Source organism: Megalops cyprinoides, chromosome 18, assembly GCF_013368585.1.
Source record: "Megalops cyprinoides isolate fMegCyp1 chromosome 18, fMegCyp1.pri, whole genome shotgun sequence".
NCBI classification, from domain to species: domain Eukaryota; kingdom Metazoa; phylum Chordata; class Actinopteri; order Elopiformes; family Megalopidae; genus Megalops; species Megalops cyprinoides.
In genome coordinates, this window is record NC_050600.1 from 11,987,909 (window position 1) to 12,013,100 (window position 25,192).

General features: G+C 38.4%; 1 protein-coding gene across 6 annotated transcripts in view; it reads left to right on the plus strand.

The window, feature by feature from the left end:
* The window catches only part of LOC118792928 (adhesion G protein-coupled receptor L3-like), a 190,802-nt gene that overhangs the window by 77,201 nt on the left and 88,409 nt on the right, over positions 1-25,192 (plus strand). For all 6 annotated transcript variants that reach the window (XM_036550779.1, XM_036550780.1, XM_036550782.1 and 3 more), the window contains exon 5: positions 20,196-20,305. In XM_036550779.1, the coding sequence (XP_036406672.1) occupies positions 20,196-20,305 (110 nt within the window). The remainder of the gene's footprint in view (positions 1-20,195; positions 20,306-25,192) is intronic.

Sequence of the window (25,192 nt, forward strand, 5' to 3'; positions counted from 1 at the left end):
TGCAGGACATGTTGGGGGTATTCTTTAGAAACAATAACTGAGAAAATCTCATTCATTGCTGCATAAATGAATTCAATTTAATATGTGCAGGGTTTTACTATGCTATGATGGCCCTGAATGATCCAGTCTTTATATGTTAAACCAGTGTGGAACAGATTACTTATTCAAGTAAAGAATACCAGTGAAACGGGAACATTCACCACCCGACTAATAAATCTTGTGTAGTTTTAGCTGTAAATGTGTACCCTCCATAAATTTACTTTCATAGAAATCAGAGTTTGTTTTCAAATGCAATATTTCTGACTGGTCATTCAGGGCTTTTCTAAACGAAACACATATACACACATACATATATGTGGGTATGTGTGCCTGTGTGCTTTGCAAAATACATCTTGCATTTTTTGCCTTGAATTACAAAAAACTGTTTTATATTCCCTAAATAGGTGTTTGTAAAATGGTTTAGGGCCAGTTCTGTTGTAAATGCAACACTTCAATTCTAAATGCTGCTGTAAGTTTATATATCCATATATTTTTGAAATGCTGATAATAATATACAATTAGATGTACAATATGAGCTAATATGTTACTTTAATGCTCACATCTTAGAAACCTTATTAGTAGTATCTTAGTAACCTTGTCTTCTATATGCATAGCTTTTTAAAATGATCTAGCTTCCTTCCCCTGTATGAACACAGCCTAACAAAGATAAGAGTTCCAATGAAAACCAAGAAAAATGCACTGAACAGCTGAAATAATTGATCTGCTCTGTAATTCTGTGTCCTTCTCCCACCCACTCAACAGTAATCCATCCAGAATGAATCAAACTTGTGCAGAAGAACAAAAAACCTAACTCTGACGAACAACCCTCCATTTTACCTTTCAGTGCACTGGCAGGGAAATCTGAAAGCCGAAATCAAACTGAAACACAAATCGAAAAGAGCATTTGTTGTATTGAAGGGGAAATCCTGAGATATTTGCAGCTTTAGCGACACAACCTCGCATTTGCATGTGAACAGTTGTGAGAGGTTTATCACACTGAGAAAGACGCCCCCGGCAGACGTAGACACGCACAGCTGTTGCTAGGATGCCGGCTTGTAAGCTCATTAGAAATAGAACAAAACAAAATCTTCAAAGACTGTTCCAAGCACAGATAATACAGAGGTTGACATAAAATGAAAAGAAGGACAGAAACGCATAGGTTTGCATTTAGGTGCAAATTTATCTGGTGTCGGTGACAGCTTAATGTGACACAAATATGTGCACTGACGGACTGCTTGCATTGATGTGGATTTTGACATGCTTTTGTTATATTCAGTAGCATTTTTATTCACTGGCCTTGGGGTGGACATCTGTATGCATATCAAATTTATTCTGTTTGTACAAAACAGTGCGTAAACATGTAGACATGTAACTTGATATTCTTCTCTTTCTCTGGCAGACATGTAAAATTAGTTCATCTTGTGACCTTATGATTCTAGTTTTGCTGAGCTCATGGATATATTATTGTATCTTATTGATTTATGTAGTCTTTTGGATTCACAGTTCAGATGAATCAGGAGTCATCTTATTCATACAGGGGCAAAGGCACTCTTTCCGTCTTAATCCACAGTTATGTCTGGCACAGACCCTGTCTACTTAATGCACTGTGCCTCATATCAGGTGCGGTTGACTCAAATCAACTGTCTTGCCTGCTAGCATTTGTTTAGTCATTTCACTTACATGGTCATCATTCAGACTTCCCATAAGGAAGGAAGGAAGACTATACTGCAACCCACTGGCCAAAATGTATGAAATGTAAATTAGTATTGATGTGTGAAGAATGGTAACTGTCAATGCACCATTTTCTCTTAAAGTATATTCCTTTTTCTGCTTGAGAGGCTGCTCATGTCAGTAAAACAGAATGTTTTTTTTCCTTATAATGTACCAGGCATACTTAATGCCTTGAAGAGTCATGAAACTGATTTATTTATTTGTTATTATTTGTTTATTTATTTATTTTTTGCAAGACATTCTCCCAGCATGATACTCAGATCAAATGCAGTGTTTAATGTGATTCCTAATAGCTCCTGTCCAAATGTAGCCCACAGTAAAGTGCCTCAAAATGCACTAATGCATCTCAAAGTGAATGTGCTCCGCACTCCGATGCAATGATGGTTCCTGTCTTGACAGGATGAATTGTCCAGAATCATTAGATATCTTGCAGGGGGTTTAGGTAAGTAGAAATGTTGGTGCATCAGTGATTCTTAAAATTGCTTTCCTCTTTTAGTTGCTGGGGAGAGAGTTTTTTTTTTTTTTGGATGGAAAAGGTAATTAGGCTTGATTGCAGTAAATTCGTATTAATTTCTGATGTTAAAGTACAGCCAAAAAATATAAACTGCACAGACAGAATTATGAATTCTGGAATTTCTTTGTACTGATATGCAGTACACTTCAACCGAGTCACTAACAATGTAATTATTACATGTCAGTGAATAGGGCACACAGCTTTTAAAAAGGTTTCTGCTCGTCTTGCACAGGGAAAACAGTGCAGTTCTGCTCTATCTCCTTCTGTCACCACACCATTGAAAGGAACCCTTCAAACCCCCTGATAAAATCACACAACAATTGCCATTTTTCATCAGTAGCACATTTTCTTTTGTATTAGCCTTACACAGAGCACTGTAGCCCTCATAGACTGTAATTACTCCTGATATCAAAGTCATATATCACCATGGATCTCAACAGAATTCACACGCTACTGAAGTAGGGCTGATATCACTGCACCACATTTGTATTCCCAGGAGGAGATAAAGGTCAAAGGTAAACAAAGAAAATGTGCTCTCTCTCATCTCCTTTGAACTTTTCACTTCCTCTCATCCATCTTTTCGTGGTAAGAGTCTTAATTTTGATGACTGTCTGTATTGTCAAGGTACAGGGTCTATACAAAGATAACAGCTTTGTGAAGGATGATATGTTTTCCAAGTGCTAATTTACATTTTCTGACTGCTCTGCATATTTGCTGGAAGAATAGAAACCACTGAGGAAAATGAGAAACATTGGGAGTCGTGGATTTACTTGCGTTAAATGCGTCTTTAATGTAATCAGCATTATGATTGTGATGGCACTTTCCATTCAGTCTGAGAACCTCTGGAATTATGTTACATAACAAGCATGAGTTTGATACTAATTGCAATGTGGGAAACATATGCAACACGTGCAATTTATTTGTATGAAAGCAAAAGGAATATTCTGAACAGCATTCCTGTTGTTGCTTTGTTCTTAAAGAATATGCATCAGCACATGCTGTCTTCTCTAAACAATTCTGACTCAATCTCTGCTCTGCTGCTTAGCGCACTGTATGAATCAGATTGGACATTTGACCTATTTCAGGATTCAGTGCTTTTTCATTTTATATGAGATGTCAGAAAATAAGGTTACCGTAAGACTTGTATTTCCAATGGTCTGTCAATAGTTTGGATATCAGCAACGGCTGAGGATTTCTTGGTAGTTCTTTCATGGCAGATCTGTTACCAAAACCTGAAATGAAGTGACATTTTACTACAACAATTAGTTTTCAATTTTTTTTTTTTTTTTTACTTGCTAATAGCAGCGTTATAACACATTGTAATTGTACTGCTGCACCTTGTAGTATAGAAGAGGCTGTGAGCTTGGAGGAACATTGCTATGTTTATATGTATCTGCTGTTGTAATTGTCTTTTTCTTTGCTTTATTCAGTGGGTCAAGCGTAGGTTAGATTCTAATGGAGAAGATGCAATTTACTCGAAAGGAAAATTAGGTTTGCATTAATTGGAAGCAATCGCTAAGTACGTGTTTAAAAGTCTTGAAGATGCATCACATGGCTTGTCACATGAAACACTCCCACACACGGATACTCTTTTAAATCCAAGAGGTCAGCCTTCCAGAGAGGGGTGATAGCCAGTTAGTCACCGTTGAGTACAGCGACCAACACGATACGGAACTCAGCTGCGCAGGGTTGCACAGAAGGCCTGCTTGGTCTCCCTGTTCCCTGCATTCCTCTCATAAAACTTTACTGCAGTGGCAGCAGCACTTATACTTGTGCTCTTTGATGAGTTATGTAACACATTAAATGAAATGTTCATGAGCAAGTACGTGGTTTAACATGCTACCTCAGCTCAATTACCAAAAAAACAAGATGCTTTCAGCCAAGATCTATTGAATGTGATTTTATGAAGTCCCAGAAGTGATGAGCTTCAACTTCATAGATTTTTTTTTTTCCCCTCACCAGAAATGGTATCTGTTTGATTGTTTGCTATTATATGACATTTTAAACGGGGTACATGCAACAAAAGACAAGCAGGGCTTAGTTAAGAAAGGGAAACATTATGCACACTTATCCATCAGAAATACTTTAAGAAGACAACCTGATATGTGTTAGGTGATCTGAATGCATTTCAGTACAGATCACAGATGTTAGGCATTATAATGGAACAGAATCTAAGCACTTTCACACTAAAAGCACATGCCAAAGGTTTTGTAAACTACCTGGAATAATAATAAATAAGGACACTGATTTAAATATATGAAAGGGATACATTTTCTATTCCACTATAGTTTGAAACAGAGTGCTTTTTTTTGCTGGTTCAAACAACAGTTAGGTTTTTTATTGCCTCTGTCAAAGTTTTTATATTTACTTTGAGCTCTAATCTCATCACAGGTAACTATGCAGAGATAAGAGGAAAAGCACAAACCTTGAACCCTGCTTTAATTAGTTAGAGCATAGCACACTGCAATCAGTCAAGTATGGCTTCCTTTTTAAACATACCTCAACTGAAAAATGAATAGAAGACAGTGCTATTTCAAAACCATATTAAAATTTCCACATCAAAACCAAGGAAGCATGATGCTAATGCAAGAAATGTAAAATGGAAATAAATGAGGACTAATACACGAAACCTACAGGAGAGGCTTTCTTCACATTTGTTTTCTGTCTTCTTCATTGTCATTTTGGCTTCTGTGCAAAAGTAGTTTGCGGATTTAAAAATCTTTTCAAAAAACTGTCATAACCCTAGTTGTCTTGAGCCGTCGACAGTTATATTACTAAAATACAAAGTTGTGACTTTCCAGACCCCACAAGAACAATATGAGGCGTGCAAGAAGAAAAGATTTTATACAGAGTGGTCCTCTCTGCCGTTGAAAATTTCCCTGTAGACTAAATGATAAATGCTTGCAATGTTTGACAATTGCCTCTGGAATTTAAACCCAATTCCCTCCTGCACATACCTGCTTTCTCTATTGTGTAACTTTCACACCACCTCAGAAGCACTCAAAGAGAGGAAAAGAGAGGGATTTATGCTACCAGTGAGTGACATTATTGGGCATTTATTATTCCCACTCTCTGTTCTGTTGTCCCTTTTTTTTACACTTGATAGGAACCTGGAGCATTAATCTGGCCAGTTAGCTGCTATGAATTTATTCAGATGGTCCAACCTTGAAGTTCACACACAGGTCAAGCGTGATGTGCAGAGTCCCAAAATGCCCTGAAACACGTAGACATATTTTTGGAGCTTTTCCGCGTGTGTTTGATTGATGCCCCTCAAGAGGCAACAGCAGGTGGAATCTTGAGCCCAGCTCTAAAATGAGAATGACAGAAAACATTTGCTGGCATAGTGCTTGCCCTTTTGGTTTCATCAAAACCCCCCAGGTTTAAAGAAAGTTTGGGAATCGTTCTGACTGTGTGTTTCCTCGATTCCCAGCTAGCTTTACAGGGTGGTACCTGGAGCAGAATGTTCCACTTCTGCGCATAAGACAAAGTCAACATTATAACTCATGTCGAGACTGGCTAAACATTTGTGCTTTGGTAATAAAAGAAAATGGCAAGGGTACGCTTAGTTCATTTAACGGTGATGGGAGCGTGCTTCACTTCGATGAGTTTAAACTGTGATGAAAGAGCTAATTCAGATAGTGCAGGTGGTGCAACATCAGTCTGGGAGCAGTCTCCCTTTTCTCTGATGTTTCTTCCTTTACTCATAAGCTGTTTTTCTTGAGCTCCTTTCCTCTTAATTGGCAGGTGGGAGTGTATATCTATTTGATGTCTGCTGCATCTGCTACGTCTGCATGTTTCTTTGATTGCATAGCTTGAAATGTCAACAGAAATTGTCTAGTATGTTAGGAATTGGCTGGGAGAGGCGATAGCGTTCTTTTCAGCTTGACCTTTTGTGAATTCTCAAGCTATTCAGCTCATGTCTAAGCAATGTGACAAACCTCTGATTTTCCTTACACTAATTTAAGTTACTGCCCTGGCCAGTGAGGCTATTTATGCCTCTTTTCACTCCCTGACTCTACCCCCCCCGCCAAAGATAACTTCCTCGTGCCAGAAATGTTCCAGTTATTCACTGCCCGTCATACGCTCAAGTTGAAATTAATGTGAAAAGGGGGTTTAACCACATCCAAAGACACAGCTTTATGAATACAATGTGAGCCTTATGAGGTCATTTTATATTAGGTTTTTGTTTATTCTTTTTTAACTTTTCTGTTTGAAGAGAGATAGCCGGATAATCTACATAAGTATGCATTATATTAATTAAAGGGCCTCTTGCCTACCACCAACAGCACTGCATATTTAGTTTGGAGCACCGGAAATAAGCTTAGTGACAAAGAGGGTTGTACTCTTGCGCTTCCAAATTGTGTGCTGGCTGCTTTTCATCTAGGCAATGGAGAAATCACACTCAGTATAGGGAGATGGTGATGGGGCCAGTCTTGCTTTCTTTGCCGGGTTTGCGCGTTCTGCTTAGCTGTGCACTACCCCTGCTGGGGGAATTCTCTGTCTCTTCTCTGAGCAGATGTGGGTTGTCGGCGTTTGTTTTGGACTGTTGTGCTTCTCCGCGTGTCCGTGTTGTGCGCGCAGAGGAGAGGGTTCATCTTGGAGGAGACGGCCCGACTCGGTGCCCTCGTCCCAGTCAAACGGTGACTCAAGCTGTTAGTCTGGGAACGCTTCCAGTCGGAGCTGGACTCTGGCGTTTCAAAGATCCCCCCCCTCGCTTCTGCTAGCTTCCCCTACCCGCCCATCCCCTTATCAGTGGCTTAAATGGGACATGAATGCAGGGCTGCAGGCCAGCCCCCTTGGGCACAGCGCTTGGATTGGCCACCAGGGTAATTGCCAGGGCCACCTGCTCCAGAAGCGAACCATTGAGGCTGCCCTATTCTAGCTCCAGTGTTCATCAGCCCTCTGGGGACGGGGCCCATGCAGCGGTTTCGCCACTGAGCCACTCGACGCCTTACCTGCCATTCAGTTTTTCTCTGGCAGCTTGTCTCTTTAGAAACTTTCCAGATGTTAGTACTGTGGTTTCAGGTCACAAATATGCTGCACTCTCTAAAAATGTTAGATTGTAAAATGACTGTGGAGTAGATATTTACATATGTAAGAAAGTGTCTCCAGTTCTGTATCTTGCAACCATGAATGAGCTAGAAGCTACATTTTGGATGGCTCTTGAGGTCAAGTCTTAACTTTCTGGTGCACAGCCAGAGTTTGGGGCTACAGAATCAATTGTCATAAGTAATACGTGACAATAGTTGAGAGCTGAGTTATTGATTTTTTTTTTTGTTTAAGCTAAGTTTAATTTTGAAGTAATAAGCAATATCAAAATGCATGTATGTATAATCATAATAAAAAGTAGAATATGCATTACAATATATAGAATATTTAGAATTCAATTCTTTAAATCAGCATTTAAACATTTAAACATTTAAAAGCAAAATGGAATTATGAAAGAGTAATAACAGTTTTTCACAGTATTATTTTTTCCCATTTTGGTGAGTGTTATGGGAACTTTTAAAGAAGTCATTCACTTGCTCAGTTTGACTGACGCTTGATACACTGGTGCAGAGTATCTCAGCCTTTTTATAGTAATTGGGATGACACCTTAAGATGTTTAATTTAACAAGCTGCTCGACATGGATGAGCTCACAACTATCATGCCAATAACAAGTCCTGTGTGTCAAAATGACTTTTAACTTTTTGAATGCTCCCGCTTGCCAGTTTGCAACATAATCCTGAATTTTATTTTTTTAACAGGTGTGAATTACTAATGAGATGTTGATGTGTTCTCATAAATGTAAATGAGATGATATGTAGCATTTTTATTTTACTTTTGTTCATTGTTATTATATTGCTCAAAAGCTATATTGCTTTTGAGTGTTTATTGGTGTTTAATTTCTTGTGCATATTACGCATAGGACTGAATGGGCTTATTATCATTAAAGCGATGGGATAAATTTCAAAATAGCCATTTATTCTTGTGAATTTCGTGAATGAGTGATTTGTATTTCACCTCACCCAAAACCTTTATTAAAAATAGTCTCCTCTTTCTACCACATTGAAATAATATTGCCTTTATGATTGTCCTTATATGTTGTTCACTTATAACTCTAATCTTTTAATCTTTAAGGTATTTTGACAGTGAGCATGTCAATGATAATGGCAGATATTGTATATTAAGATAATTGTGCTCTCTAAGTTTTATAATATGGGGTGGGATATAGACCCATTAAATAGTTGGATACACACATCCAATTTCACATGCTTATTCACTTTAAGGAACACCGTGACAGTCCTTACTGTTGGAAGAGACTCACCGTGTCATCTCTAGTCGTTTGATGCATTCAGCCACAAAGCTTTCAGCAGCACAAGAACGTCAGGAAGCTTTTTCCTCAGTGCTGAATTTGGCTGGATCTGGCCATGCCCTACATACAGCCCTGCCATCCTCACGAAGCCGGTTCAGCAGAGGGAGATGCCCCGCAGTACTCTTGGAGTCCAACTGTCAGCCTCGCTCACTGCTGTAATTAGGGCCCGCACCAGAAACCAGCAGTAGAAACAACTCCTCACCCCTCATTGTGTGACTCTAGCTGAGTACATTTCATTTGTTGCAGAATGCTTAGAATGTAGTGGTACACCACTCTCTTTTACATATCTTTGTCACACAGTGATCACACAGGCATATAAAACTGAACAAAAGAAAAAAAAAAAAGTATGTGCAAGGTATCTTTGTCAGATGGCAATGAAAAGGCATGTAGATCTGTGGCAGTGGTATGGATGAAATCCTGGAAATTGTAGAGACCAAAACTGAAACTTGAGTCCGCCCATGGACAGAGATAACGCCTTAATGTGTGAACTCTTAACTAAAACTGTTGTCAGTACAGTTGATTGTTATACACAGTATGCGCGCAAGGCTATAGCTCTGTATCTATCCTTCACACAGCCTTGGAAAGACTGTAAAAGACCCAAATGGAAATGTAAGTTATCCAGCTTGTGCTTGTTGAATTTTTTGTGTATCACAAGTGATTGAAAGTGATTGAAAGGATCTCAGCAGTTTCATTCAACAATTAGTTGGAGAGGCCATATGACATCTACAAATAAGCTGAGATAAGCCTCTGATGAAACTATTGACAGTCATTTCAGAGCAACCAGTAGGCAATAATAATCTTGAAAGTATTATCATCCATACTGTACATTTCACAAAATGTACAAATGGGTTTTTTTTGCTGGCATTGGTGTTTTACATTACATTACATTACATGCATTTAGCAGGCACTCTTATCCAGACAGACTTCTAGCACAATAGAACATAATTGTATCTGTTCAGGTTTTGGTGGAAAAAAATTCTGTATGGGCAATTGTTATCCACACATATGTTAATCACAATGTATTTCAGTTATGTTCTATGACTATTAAACACATGCTTTAAGATTTCACTAAAAATCATAGTTTTTTTGACATTACAAGTAGTTTTGTGTTACATTCTCATAATAAGAACCTTTAGTTATGAGTTGCCCCCCTGACTTTAAGCAGGTTTGGCCAAAAGTAAAAATGTATTCAGGGTTAAACCACAAATGCATAATGCCCATGAATAGTATTTCTTTGAAACTCAGACATATTGTGCATTCTGAGCCATGCAATATGTGAGATCAATTTGCAAAATGTTTGCAACTCTTGAGTTAGAAAGAATTCGTCAAAAGCTGTGTGCATTTTCCATCCCATCACCACTGATGTGCCAAATGTGTTTTTGATGCAATGCAAAAGCTCCGTGGTATCGACCACGGCGTGTAACAGTCTTATTTTTCTGCTCTGGATTCTCTCCACATTCTTCCTTGCGTCTCCAGAGACTCGATAGAATTTGAAAAGACACGCAGTTGAATATCTCTGACGCGCCCGTCAAATCCAGCAGGACAGTGTCACCACATGGAGTGTGATGTGGGAAGCATTCTGTCACCTCAGACAGCAGGGAAAAGACCACACTTTTCCCCCAGAACTGCAAATTCCTTGTGCTTGCCCCTCTCATTCATTCCTGTCTAAGCATGTCCCTTAATGCTTATTTCTAAGGGTATACTTCTCCCTTGAGCATTGTCTTCTTTATCAAGGTTTGTCAAGATCATCAATGGACATAAAGTAAATAATCTGTTGTGAACTGTCATATATGAGACAAGGACTCTGAGGCAGGTGAGGAGAACTACATGCAATCTATGTCATTCCCAATACTTCATCTTCTTATTCACAGAATGCTGTTTTCGAGATTCATACGTTGAACGCACTAAATTAAGATATTCCATCATTGTCAGTAAATTATATTTTTCTCCCCAAAGTGGTTATGAGTGAATCCCTGTGGGTATATTGATGGCATGAGGCAGTACGAATTCCATCATTGAATGGCTTTTAATCCCCTCCATAAATCCTGCCAGACAGCCCAGTAAGGCCTTAGATAATTTTATGGCTGTCAGTATAGATGCTGTTTGTTAGTTTATCAATATCTGGTTTGCTATTAGATTGGACTATTATTTATTGTCCTCATTTTTAGCCTTAAATAGAATGCACAGTGATGAGTGTCACAGAGGAGATTCATTTGTCCCTCAACATGGAATACGTAATACCGCAAGTCAGACTTACCCAGTCGGCATATTTATGTATGCAATAAATTTTATATTAGAAAATGATTATATACAGAAATATACACCATTAATTTATATTAAATGAAATGGGACAAGCTTAACTCCAAAGTATTATAAGGATATTTTTTGAATGTGCAAAAATATGCAAATAGCTACATATTTGCACTTTTGTACCTCACTTCATAGTTAGCTTTTGATTTCATTTCTACCAAATGTGAAAGTTGTAATGGAAAAAGTCGCTGTTCAGCAGAGGTCTCTTTTATGTCTTTTTGCAATGTGTAACTAGCAGTGAAAGACCACTACAGCAGTGTTTTGGAGCACTGTAGCCTAGGAATGCAGTGTTGTGGTAAGAATCTAAAAGAAAATGCTGGAAGCGCTCTCTGGAATTGGACATTAGGGTTTCCATGGTTACATAGAATGAAAATGAAATAGCTCAGCTTAAAGGCTACCCAGACTCTGTTTGTGTGCCTGCGTGCGTGTGTGTGCGTGTGTGCGTGTGTGTGCGTGTGTGTGTGTGTGTGTGTGTGTGTGTGTGTGTGTGCGTGGTTCACTGAAGTATTAGACATTTTTATGTGCAGCCGATTCTTTGTCAGGGTTTTTCAAAGATTTTGATGAAAGGCAGCTGGGCTGGAGATGGCATTCAATTCTTTTTTGTTGCTATGCCATGCATGTGTCCACATAAGCTTTTTAAGTACACTTCTGACTCTTAATGGGAGCTTTCATTGCTCTGTGTGCGTAACAAACAAGACTTGATGCATTGAAAAGCTTAGGCGATATAATTTTTTTTCCCCACTCAACGGCTGTGTCGCCATTTTATCTGTGAGGGGATCTGAAATTCATGAGCTTGCTGGATGCAGCACTGTCTTGGTTTGTCAGCACAACAGGCATGACCCAAGAAGGTAATGTGTTTAGTGTCTCTGGAGAAGGTCATTGCAATCAGTGAAGTTTATACGGTGATGTAATCCCTTTAGTTGCATAATTACTTTGGAATAGGAAAGAACGAAACATGTGCACATGAACTCAAACACATACAAACTGATTATCATGACACACTACCTCTGAGTTTTCCTTTCTTAAAAAAACCTCAATTATCACTTTGGTATGCGAAGGAAGCAATTTTTAACCTATGTTGACAGTCAGCACCTGCCTCTCTTAACAAGCCAGTGCATGGTTTGTCACAGTATACTGATATCTGCAAAATTAACAGTGTAATAATTTTGTAATATTATGTGTCCTGAATATACAGACCATCTTTATGTGTGTGTTTGAATTTTTGCCTGTTTTTGTATGCTGGAGAGAATGAGCAGTGCTTGTGTCATTTGGATTCTTTGGGAAGGATCTTCCATCCATGGCAAGTTTTCCAGTATTCAAACCAAACATTGAAACCCCAGCCATTACAAAATGTAGAAGCAAGTACATTTACTGTTGCATTTCACATTTTATGTTTGCTCTTCTGCCTTGTAAAATTCAAAACAACCACTTAATTTATTGGCTTTGTTGTTGTTCAGTGCTGGTTGGGATTTGCTCCTGAGATATGCATTTATTAAAGTAAAGTACCATTCCAAAAAATACTACAGCAACCATCCAAACAGAAACAAACGGAAGCCATTGCACCTCCAGTGCCTGGGCTCAAATGCTAGAATAATAAGTAATTATTTTTATGGGTTGTTTTGTTTTTGTTATTTCTCTAAAGCATAAAAATATTTTCAGCAAGTCTTCCTTTCAAGAAGAAAAATTGAAAAGGGTTATCTTTCAATGTTCAGATTATGTAACATAAGGATCATCCATGACACCTAACGAGAGTTGCACACATTCACATAGTGATATCTGTTCTTTCTGTAAGTGTACATATTGTTATTGTTTTCCTGAATGTACATTCACTGTGGTGAGTGTGGTTGTAAAGGATAGTTTTAATGTGAAATTATTTTGATTAATTAAAATGTGGTCCTTTGTTTATGGTCAGTCTTTCTTTGAGGATATACTTTTAATTGTAGATTGTTTTGGAGTTATATCAGCAAAATATTTTCATCAGAGCCATAGGAGCCTGTTTATTATAACTATATCCACATTGCTTTCTCTTTCATCCCTGTCATATTGAATTTCTATCTTCCCCAACACCACAGTTTATTTACTCTCAAAGTAAAAACATCTGGACAGCATCAGTTAATGACATGTTTCATTTTGCTGATGTATAAACTGTACTACATGCCCCCCCGATGACACACACTCATAGTATCTGGAGCGTGAAGTTTCACATTCTGAAACTGCTGATCTATTTTGCGGTATGTGTCATTTGCGAGGCAGCAACACGGTCCATAGTTGGCCTCTTTCTCTGTCTGATTCATATGTGATGGTACGATGTGAGATGGAAGATAATTCTACATTCATCCTTTGTTTCATGGGCTGACTTTGTCCCCCAAGGCCCACTCATACCTGCTTGTTCCCACAAAGAGAAGGCTTATATTGTAAATCTGTGCCACCACCGCTTGTGGGATGGCAACTGTAAAGTCAGTTAATCAAACAGAGAGAGTTATATGTACACCCTCCACGCTTTCTGCATGAGAGACAGTTAAAATGGGGATCAGAGTCGCCCCCCACCCCTAAATATTTTGCACAGCCATGCTGTATTGAGATAGAGTGTCTCTTTTTGTTGCTGCTGGATGCTGAATAGACACGTGTATATCTGCATACAGACTACAGACTAAATGGCGGACCCTGACCAATGCAAAAGAAACCTCATAATTCCATCTGTATTTACATTACTCACTATTGCAGTCACAGTTAAATTGTTACATGTGTTTTTATAGACTAAAATAGTTATCGCATGCATGTTTTTTTTTATTTATTTATTTATTTTTTTTTTTATGTGGTTTATGTCCTGGATTATCCTATTCAGAAAAACCTGTTCCCAAACAGCCAAAACACACAGTCTCCAGAGGTTTACCATTTGACTGAAATAGTATGACATATAATAGATTTTTGTTTCATTTAATAATTTCATTCATACCCACACTGCACCTGGCCTGAAGATAATAACTTGATCTGTTACCTGACCAAGCCCAGATGATAAAATTACCCAACCAATGACTGTAAAATACCTAAATACCTAAACATTCAAGCTGGATATATTCAGTGGCCTTAAAAATGCTAATTTTCTTTGTGTATGTATCATTCATTCAAAATGAGATTTTAGCCCAGATTTTAGACAGCAATGAATTCAAAATCTGATACACAGAAATATTGAGCCTGATCCAACCAAAATGCTGTAACGCAATTACAGGCCAGAATCAGTCCAAACTTGACATGTTCCATCACATCCCATTGGGTTTGAGTTGGGTTACAGGACTTTAGTTCAGACCTCTCTTCATGTCTCATGAAAAAAAAATGACTCTAAACTCAGTGGGACCCCTTGTGAAATAAAACCTAAATGCACACTTGTGAGAGAGGAAACCAGACTGCACAACATTTGTTGCATCAATCATCATGACCGGTTTAACTAAGTTAATGTCCTTTATTCAGAAAAGCTGCCTTCATTCATCGGCATACAAAGTGCTCCATTCTTCTTAACATACCAGAAAATGCGTGTGTTTATCAGTTGAATTGGCCATAGTGCACTGGAGTTGTGCCACGTCTTATGGAATTTGGATTGAATGGCACATCCAGGCCTGCATGTTTCATACTGCCAGATGCTCTTGTGAACAAAGATACTGTGGGCTTACCTCTCAACACACATCTTAGGCCTTGTAGTGTAGCTCAGTTGACATACTGTTAAAAGAAGATGAGTGGGGCTTATCTCTAAAAGGAAGTATAGAAAAAAAGAGTGGATGACCCCTATGAAAGCATAATCTTTTCCACAGCATGGTCACAACAGCAGAATGGCAACCAAATCTGGAAGAGTATTTGAGAAGGGTTATATTGATGATACAAAATTCAACCTTATCGTACTGGGAAGTATGTGATCACACAGAAAATCTGAGGACCACTCAGCCTTGTTAAGCTAGCAGAGCTCAAAACCAAAATATTGTCTTTTTGTCTTTTTTTAAATAACTTCTTCATCTGTGCTTAGCAGTAGATTGGAGTGGGGACACAGGGTACAATCTGTAGATGAAGTGTAGTGAAGGTTGCAGAAGGAAGCTTTCATATTCAAGGATATTGTGTTTTTAAACTTCTGGAATATATTTCAATACACTGACTCCCACTTTGGAGTATTTTACTGTTTCATATTTGCTTTGTTTTCTATTTAATTTGTATTGTGTGGTTAAAGCAATGGAAGAAAATGTCTTCAAACAATTGAAGGCCTTCAAACATTACATTGAATGCATCTCATGAAGAAAGTAGCTTATATAACAAAATGACCAGTTCTCTGTACATCAAAGTGTTTCTCTTTCAGAAAACTTAATGTTTGTGCTTTCCTGAGTCCTGCTTCTCTGCCGTAACATTTACATCAAAGGTCAGGTTCCTCGTCCATTAAACAGATGCAATTCAAAATTATTCTTCATTGTTTGACCGCTGTTTAGCGTGTACCTTGAATCAAATCAGCTGAAGTACGTATCGCAATTTTGTTTATATATTTTTGTGCGTTACACTTGTCTGGATGGAGCCCGCTTTACAACGAGAGTCATTTAAACCTCAGCAGCATGGTGTTCACTTACTGCAGTTTGAAAATATAGCATATTTATGTTCAGCAGTGATGGGGAGACCAGAGAGAGCTGACAGTGGCTGATGCTTTGGGACTAATGCTTATTTGAAGTGGTCATACAGATTTAAGGCTTTCTGTGCCAACTGAGAGAAGGGGCAAATCAAAAAGATGGATGCCTTGCAGTGCAGCTGTGAAGGATAATGAATTTAGTCTACTCTCTACTGTAAGACCATTTGCAAAGCCTAATGGGCCCCAGTGGAGAAACCTGGATATTGACCTGTCTGTCACTCACCCATAGTCTTTTTAGCATTGAAAACTCGCCCTATTTTTACTCAATACAGATTCGTCTGGAATATTTTGGAATATGTCTGGGTTGGGGGAGAGGGGGTTGTTCTCTCATTATCACACCTGCCTTCTGCGGTTTGCAGTCCAATAACATTTTTGTCAGGCTGAGGGAAACGGTCTGCTCTCAGCTGGCACACTGAGAAGGGTCATATTTTATGCCACGCCAAGGCACTTACTTAGTTAACTACAGTAGGCATCGCTGTCTCTTCACCTTTTTGGGGGGTTTAACTGACAAATTCTCTCTTGAGAAGATTACCAGTGTGGAGTTGGTGGTACACGCACAGAAAGATATGGCCACTGTAATTAGTTTGTGGCACAGATATTGGGCCTCATAAATCTCAATCTCATTAAGAGCGGCTTTGGTTTCACTGGAACGCGCTCAGTCGCCAGCCACCCGTGCGGCAGGCCCGGGCCTTTTATTGTTTTTGGGATAAGCGGTGATTACATTTTTTGCTTACATGTGTCCTCTCCAGTGTGGCACATCCGGTGTTGTCAGCTCTTTGTCTGAGCCCTAATCTGCCAGGGATGACAAATGACAGATGAGACTGCGGAGACACCCCGGCCAAATTGAAAAATTATGAGCGGAAGATTTCAGCACAGCCAAAGAACCTGGCGAGCATTAACATTCAAATGGGCTGCCATTTGACAGCAGCAGGCGGTTAATATCAATATTAGTAATTTCTAAAACATCACTCCTCGTTCTGAGTATGGGAAGATGGAGAAAACCTGTAAAATTAACACATTTGGAATATTTAATGGAAAAATCTTGTGAGCCTTTATTTAAATGTCATCTTGACAGGTTCCTGCTCAAAACAAAGGGGGGAAAATTTTCAAATGAAACAAGATATTACAGTCACCCTGCAGGGCATAATCTATTCAATTTTAGGTGTCTGTTTTACTCTCGTTTCAAAAATTGGTCTCGGATATTGACTGCAGTTTATAGACTTTGTTATGCTGTGATGATGCAATGGTCCCTCCTGTAGGTCTGTGAGTCATGCAAGACAGCCTTATTATGTCATATTTCCACTGCTGTGCAGATGTATTTAGGAGCAGGTAGCAGGTGAAAAGTAGTTGTTTATTTGACATTTTAGTTTTAACTTAAATACCCAAACCTTTTTTTTTTCAAACTATCCTATGATTTTTAGTTTCAGAAAGGTATATCAAATAAAGTGGTTAATTTCAGACACAATATTTTTATTCCTTAATGTCTGAAATATAGTAAAATGTCGTGATGCATAACTTTTATTGTTTTGTTAATTCATATTTTTCATGAAGTGTTTCTCCACTACAGCCATATGTTAAAAATCTAACTTTACTGTCTAAGTAGCTAAGTAACTAGATCTAACTAAAATTCATATATGTATGTATTATATATATATATATATATATATATATATATATATATATATATATATATGTTGTATGTATATGTAAGAATGTTTTCTTTAATTCTGGAAATAGACAACCTGTAAACTGACAGCTTTTAAAATGAAAGTAAATCCTACAGATTTATTGGAATAATACTGTAAATGTGGGCCAAGATAACAGTAAACCCTGGATTAAGTGAGAGTTTAATCTTTGCCATTCATATATATATTTCATGTCCTGTTTGGACTGCACATATCAATACATTTTTGTGAAAATGACTACAACATAGATTGTCCTCATGTTTGGTCATTATTGAACAGAGATTAAATAGCTCAGGTATTGACAGGTGTGTTCAAAACAGGATCACTGTATGATATCAGCATTACTGCAAGTGAGAATAAACATCGAAGTACAATTTCTGCCATGTCTGCAATATCAATCATCTAGACATGATACAAGTTCCTTTCAGAGTTTGTTATGACCCACAGTAGTTTAGTATGAAATGGATTGTGAATCGCTGTCAAAGCAAGGATGTTTGATTATTTGCAGCGTTCATTTTAGTTATTTAATTAAACACACAAGTTTAATTGTTAATATTGACAACCCTAATTATTATGCATTTATACCTGAGATATAAGAAGGAACAGTTCAGTAACATATGTGTCCGTAATCACTGGTTTCATAGGGTTGACCCTTCTCTATGTGAGTGACATTTACACAACTGAACTTAACTCTTTAGATAATCGACAAGCGCTCAAGGCATGTTTGACAGAGGCGCTCTGTGTGCTGTCAGGGTGGGTGACGGATGTGGTGGTCTTGATCCTATAAAACTAGGGATGGTGATGGCATGTCTCTCACATCACATTAGAGCCTGGTTAAGAGGAGAGGGTCCTTTACTTTCCAGCACAATGCAATTGATTATTTCTTCCCGGATCAATGTTAATTAAAATGTAAAGGAACCTTTTGATTGTACAGTATGAATCACTGTGTCAGTTTCCTATGACTTTGTCTGACTCATATTGTGAAGACAAGCAGTAATAAAAAAAGTACATTAAGATACAGACAGAACAGCGGACCAATTAGAGCAAAAAACAGTATTCGAGTATGTGGTTTATGAATTTCATTTGCAGCCTCTTGTTGTTGTACAGGCAAATGATTTTGCATAATAATGCTACTTGTAACATTACTGCTGCTACTACTGCTACTATTAGTAATAATAACCTGCATTTGTCATCAAACATATCTAAGATAATTCCCACCCTTATTGGTGAAGCAACAAAGGCACAAAGGTGGTAGCACACTCACCATTCTCCAGTTGTAGTGTGAAGTCACAGACTTTTAATAAACCAAATAAACTGGTGATTAGATGACTGGATTGGGAGAGCCTAATTGGAAATTTTGCCAGGACGCCAAGGGCAGGAGTAAGGTGTAGTGGTTAGCGGCTTGTGAAAGGAACATTGGAGGTTTGAATTCCAGGTGGGATACTGCTGTTGAACCAGTACCTGAATAAAATAAATATCCAGTTGTATAAATGGGTAATATATTAAATGAAAGCCATGAATAATGGATAAACAAATGAAAAATGCAAATATACACCGGGGTTAATCACCTAACTCTTTCAGAAGAGTGTCGTGGGACCATGAAGGATCACAGTACATCATTACATTGGTTTCATCTTGTACTTCTACAGCAAAGTACCATCCCTCTAGCCAGCATTGTTCCCCCCTCTTGGTCCAGTGGGAAGACTGTCCTCTTTTGGTCCACCACCTCACTTCCAGCAGCAGCTTAATTTTATTGGGAGGCCTTCATTTCCATGTAATAACAAAGTCTGGCTCTGCTTCACTTCACCCATTTGACAAGAAGACTGTGTGGAATGGCTGCTGTCCAATCGCACAGTACTGCCGTCTAACCCGTAGTGCTCTTCACTATACTTTTGTGTAGTGCCTTCAGGTTCATAAGCATAGTTGTGCTCTGTTTACTTAAATATATGATCATCCATTGCTCTGCGTTGTTAACCAAGCAGTCAGATATACTAGATTGTGGTCAATCGTGATTATAGTTCTGTACAAAATAAAGTCCTTTCATCCAATTACATTACCAGCCACAGGAAAACCTCATTCGTAACAGGAATTAATCACCTTTTGAACTCGAGTGCCCATGTGATCTATTGTCTTGGGCTAAGTTTTGGAGTTTCACATAATTGACCTGCACCCATGTCATGGGTTACTATTACATCTGAAACCTTTTTTTGATGTTACCGCCTACAAAAGAACACGGTTTGTCTCTTCAACAGATATATATCTTCTTGAATCCTCATTTGCATATATCTCCTTGAATCCTTATTGTGTAATGCAGTTGAATTGAAACTGAAGAACGACAATATGCATAATTTCAACAAATGAACACAGTTAAGTCTCTTTTGATACCTAGAAGTGAAGAATAGATAAATTAAGACTGAACATATTAATGAAACCCACATATACTGTGCACCCTCCTTATTGCCTGGAGTGTGATTGGGCTCATAGTGGAAGCTGAAGTGTAGCCCTCATTGTATGTAAGTTGCTTTTGATTTTCAATGACTGGGTCATAACAGAGAATCAGTCTGCCTTACGCCCAAATTCATTACTGTGAAAATGCCATATTTTCCTCATATTTCCATTGCACACTGAAGTTTAAACAACGAACAACAAAGAAATCAGAGCCTTCTGAACCCATAAATGTATGGATTTCCCCCCTTTTTGTCATGATTTTATCTGAGTTAGAACAATTTAATGTAGTCTTGCATGTTAGTTTTACATGGGCTTGTATGGATCTGAGGAACCAGTGCATACAGTATTTGTGTATTTTGACTGCTGTAAAAACTCATACTGTTCAAAGTGGAAATATGTGAAAGTGATACGAAGATATGCCTTTTTAATTTCTTTGTTTGTTTGTCTATTTACAGATGCAATAATCGGACACAGTGTGCCGTCGTTGCAGGACCAGATGTTTTTCCCGACCCGTGCCCAGGAACATACAAGTACTTGGAGGTTCAATACGAATGTGTTCCATACAGTATGTACAATTCTTCTCTACTTATTCCACATCAACAATTTGAGCAGATCGTATCCTATACTATGCCCTCTCGAAAAGGGCAGATTTTCCATTGCCAAGAATACATGCAAATCTAACAGGGAGGATTTAAGATCGCAATGGGTATCAAGGTCACCACAAAAAATTACTACAAAATGTGTTCAAAAGCCTTTATTATAGCATATTTATAACAGCATACAACCTAATTTTGTAGATGGCATAATAAGATATGAGTAGTATTCACTTTGAAATGTAAATATGACATTTCAAAGTTCTTATGATATGAGAGAATTTGTGCCATTATTTAAGTTTTGTTCGGTATGAAACTGTCAGTCTGTCTCCTTTACATTCAGTGCTCATTATTTGATACTGATTACAGCTTTACATAATTGGTATTTATGTGGTTGAGATTAAGGCCTGAGGCCAGTTGCATTCTTCTGTAACCAGATATTTGGTACACATGCTGTGAAAGGCTCAGTGTTACCAATTCCACCCTTCCCTGTTCTGTCCTTGCTGTCCTGTCTACTTTATTGTTCCACCCTGTTAATCCTGTCCTGTTCCATTCTTTATACACTGCCCAGAAACCAAATGTCTGCACATATATATACTTCTTTGTATTCCTTTCTGCAACAAATGTTACACATATACTTATTTCCCAGTCTAATGAAATAAATATCATAAATATATTCCAATTTATATTTGTACAAACATGGGAAGTGAGTTATTTATAAAATGTCTGTCTTAAAATAATTTATCATTTCTGGTTGATTTCAGTTTGTTGATGCAACATTGTAAGGTTAGTTTCCAGTAGATGCTGGCTGCATGGATGACAAGCAGTCAAGAACTTGGACATTAACAGTTTTGTCAAGCAGTATGGTATACCACTGTCTTGTTTCATTTGTCACTGCCTTTTGTAACCCTCTCCTCCTAGCCCAACACTCTAGGCCTGTTTTTGCTATTGCCTATACCACTAACATTTTTTCAATCACAAATCATGATGCATTATGTTCATACAAACAGAAATACAATATAATTAGGGTTAGTAGTAATAATGTCGGAAACCAGTGTTAAATTGCATGTGTCCATATTGTGTCTGCTTGTGAACAATGAGCGAGTGTGATTTGTTTTCCAGTATTCCTGTGAGAAAAATTTAGCCCTACCTAACAACCTACTTTTGTATTTAGGCATCCAAATACAGAAAATAACACTGTTTATATGAATGATGCGATTTCCTTCTTCAGGTGCTTTGAAAATATTAATACTTTCACTTTTCTATGAACTTTATGGCCTCAAGTTTTTTAGTTCTATCACTGAGCCAGTAAGCAGAAGACATGACTGTTAATTGGTTCAAAATAATAACTTGTGATTTGCTGAATTTTAAGGTTCTGCAGGCTGTATCTTTGCACCATATTTTGTGAACTGGAACAATAGGGCTGGATCTGATAGAGGTAAATCAAAAAATACCAATTTTGTAAGTCCCAAGGGTCTTATTTTCTGCATTTCTATTTTGTCCTGTCCTTCTGCACATCATTCCTGTGGTATACCATGCTGAAAATCAGATAAACAAAGCACTGCAAAATTTTCCCATGCCGCAGGAATCCCCTAGGACTGATGGAGTTTCTGTTCTCAAGTCAGTCTGCAATGTTTGTCAGAACGCAAGCCTTTAATGGGGTCATCAGGAAAGCACAACAACATTTGACTTCATCGGTATTTCAGCTGAACTCACGCTGGATGTAGAATCGCAGTATGATGCAGGGTCAGCAGCCCTTGCTGGGACTTGTACCCATTTTGCACACTCAGGGAGCATGTGCGCTGGCTCTGTAGCGGAAGGATCCACCCTATGCAAAGAGACAGTGGCTGGCTTCTGTGGATCTCAACCCAGCAGCATGCCAGCACTCATGGGGTGGCAGTGTATCATGCTGGTAGGGAGCAGGACTCGTAACGGAAAGGTTGCCGTGCTGTTGTACCCGTGAGCAAGGTACTTAACCCAGTATTGCCTCAGTATATATCCACCTGTATAAATGGGTAACGTAAAAAAAAAATTGTAACCTATGTAAGGCACACTGGATAAGAGTCTCTGCTAAATGCCAACAATAGTGTAAATGGAATCATCATGTGTTAAAAATGACCTTCTATTCAAACAATGCCACTTTAGATAAAATGAGCATTGGAGTCTGATATTAGATATGGAGACAAATCTGTCGGGCATGGCTACTCTCAATAGATGGCCCTGCAGCTATATTACTGTTTAAAAACCGACATTCTCACATTCTCAGAAACCTCCTTCCTCACGAGTTCACAGCCAAATTTAGTCAGAAGTACCAGAATATGACAGGAAATGCTGTGTCTGTCAAGTGCAGATTTGCTGGAAGAGGCTCTCCAGACACACACATTGTAGCCGGTGATATCCGTCACAGAAATGTGAATGGAAAATGTGAGGTGTGAATGGAATCTCCAACATAAAGCAGGGATAAACAGAGGAACAGGAAGGCAGGAAAAAAGTCACAGGATGCACAGCCAGTGCCGTTTTTTTTATTGCCCATTGTCTTTTGTGAACTTGGCACAAAGGGCCAGAGCGGACAGCTCAAAGTCCTTCACTGAATCAGAGGGAGTGTTCTAACGTCATCGCTTTTGCTGCCCCCAAACCAGTTTTTGTTTCCAGAGGTAGAATTGGAGTGCATGCATCAGCTTTGTGTCATTTTATAATGTTTTTTTTTTTTTTGTTGTTGTTTTGTTTTTGTGACAGTTCTGTTGCAGAGAAACAGATGTTTGTCTTTTACTGAAATGGTTGATTAACTTGAACATGTTGACATGCTTGGCAGTCTGTTCAGAATAGCATGGTGCAGGCGTATGGAATGTCACTGTGAACAAAAGCACTTTATATGGCATAGTATGGTCTATACTGTATGTGCATAAAATAGATTTCTGGTATACATTGTACAGTAAACAATTTGATAGGTACACGAAGAAAATGATTTTCACAACTTTATGAGTTCCACAAGGGGAAGTGATGAGTTACATAGAGATATTTTTACTGCATAGAAAATGTTGTTTTGATATTGCTTAAGTGAACTCAATGACACAAACAGATGATACCAAGTAGAATAATCATTTAATTCACATGAACATGTCTCCTGTACACATTTAAGTACACAGATAGGAAAGGTAATGTGAATCCTTGCATACAGGGAACCATGCATTGCTATACTTAGCGCTGTTCCTCACAAGTGTACAAGGTAATTTTTCTGTTTAGTTTGTAAGGTGTCTGCTGGCCCAGCTCTTAGAAACAATATTCTTTAAAAAGGACAGTGAGAGGGTCACCTCCCAAGTTGTTAATTGAGATAAGATCTCAGTATTTTTCTCATGGTGAGTGAACTTAGTCAGGTATCACATGCTCTAATGGTTGAAGCACTAGCCTCTTAACCTGATGGTTCTGGGTTAAAATCCTAATTGGCAACTGCTATTGAAAACAGCTCTCAGCTTCAATTGTTTCAGTGTGAATGGTTTTCACTAAGCACCATATGTACAAGTTGTTAGTGACCCTTAGTAAGGGTTTCAACTAAGCAAATACAAAGCAAGTATGGCAATTTGGGAGACTATCACCCAAATTGACTGAGCAAATTTGCTCAGTCAATTTGTATAGCTGTAGCATCAAAGGAATAGTTTGTGTTTGCTACCATGAAGGAACCTGAAGGTTTGTTCATTCTCTGGGCTATCAAGGGGATCTCCACTCCTATAGTGTTGGATGTTGTGTGATTCATATTGCATGTTATGAAGAACGAATGATTTGGCAATCAGGTGTGATTTCATAAAGTGTAAAAACAAAACGTTTCAGAACATGGGAAATGGGGAAGAAAAGGCAGACCTTTATGTAATTCCAGGTAAATGCCTTCTCAAAAAACTCGAAGATTTGTGATGGGATAATTATCAGATGGTGAAATAAAGGGAGGCCTCTAAATCAGGGTCTATCCAGACTGTCACAGCAAGGTTGAGTGATTTGAGAGACTAATAAGAAAACCAGCCACCCATTGAGAGAATTTCGTCAGCAAAGAATCTTTACTTTGTATCCCACTGACAAGTTGTCTCTCTCTCCTCCTTGTGGAGCATGGTTTCATCAGTATTCTGTCCAGGAACCTCAGCATCCAGGAGTTACTGCTCTCCCTCTCAATACCCTGTCAACAGACTCCCAACAAGGGAGCACTTCTGCGTCTCTGCTATTTGGGGAGATAAGCAGCTAAATGTGATGGCAGCACGGTTCTTTGCGTATGTCTTCTGTAGTTTTTGGAGAGAATGTTATATGAAAACCTGAGCGGAGATATGCTGAATTTTGCGAGACGGCTATGACAGACCTGTAGAGGAGCTGTACTTTTTCCCCAGTTGATCTGTTTTAAAATAGTATTGCACTCGATGGAATTAAATGCCTTGTTTTAATGATTTGATAATGATTTGTTGTATTGATCTGTAATACAGTATCTCTGACACGTCATTCTAGAATTATCGCCTTACCAAATCAAAATTGAAATAAAGATGAATCACATTTATGGCTGTTCAGCATGTGTTTCATCTCAGTGGCTGAGTGTGCGTGTGTGGGCATTTGTGTGTCTGCATGTGGGTGTGTTCATTGGATTGCAGTGATGGTCATGCTTGTATTATGCTCTCACTGCCTTCTCTGTCAGAGATTTTACGATGACATATTATCATGACTCAAATTTCCAGAACAGCTTCCTTCACCCTTGACCTTGACTTTCACCAGTGATAAAAGTCACAATTGGACCCTTGTCCTTTCTCCAAGGCTTTTAAATTCTGTTTTGTACCATTTTGTATTTTATGTGTAGGTCCTTTCAGGGGTCAACACTGTGGTCCTCACAA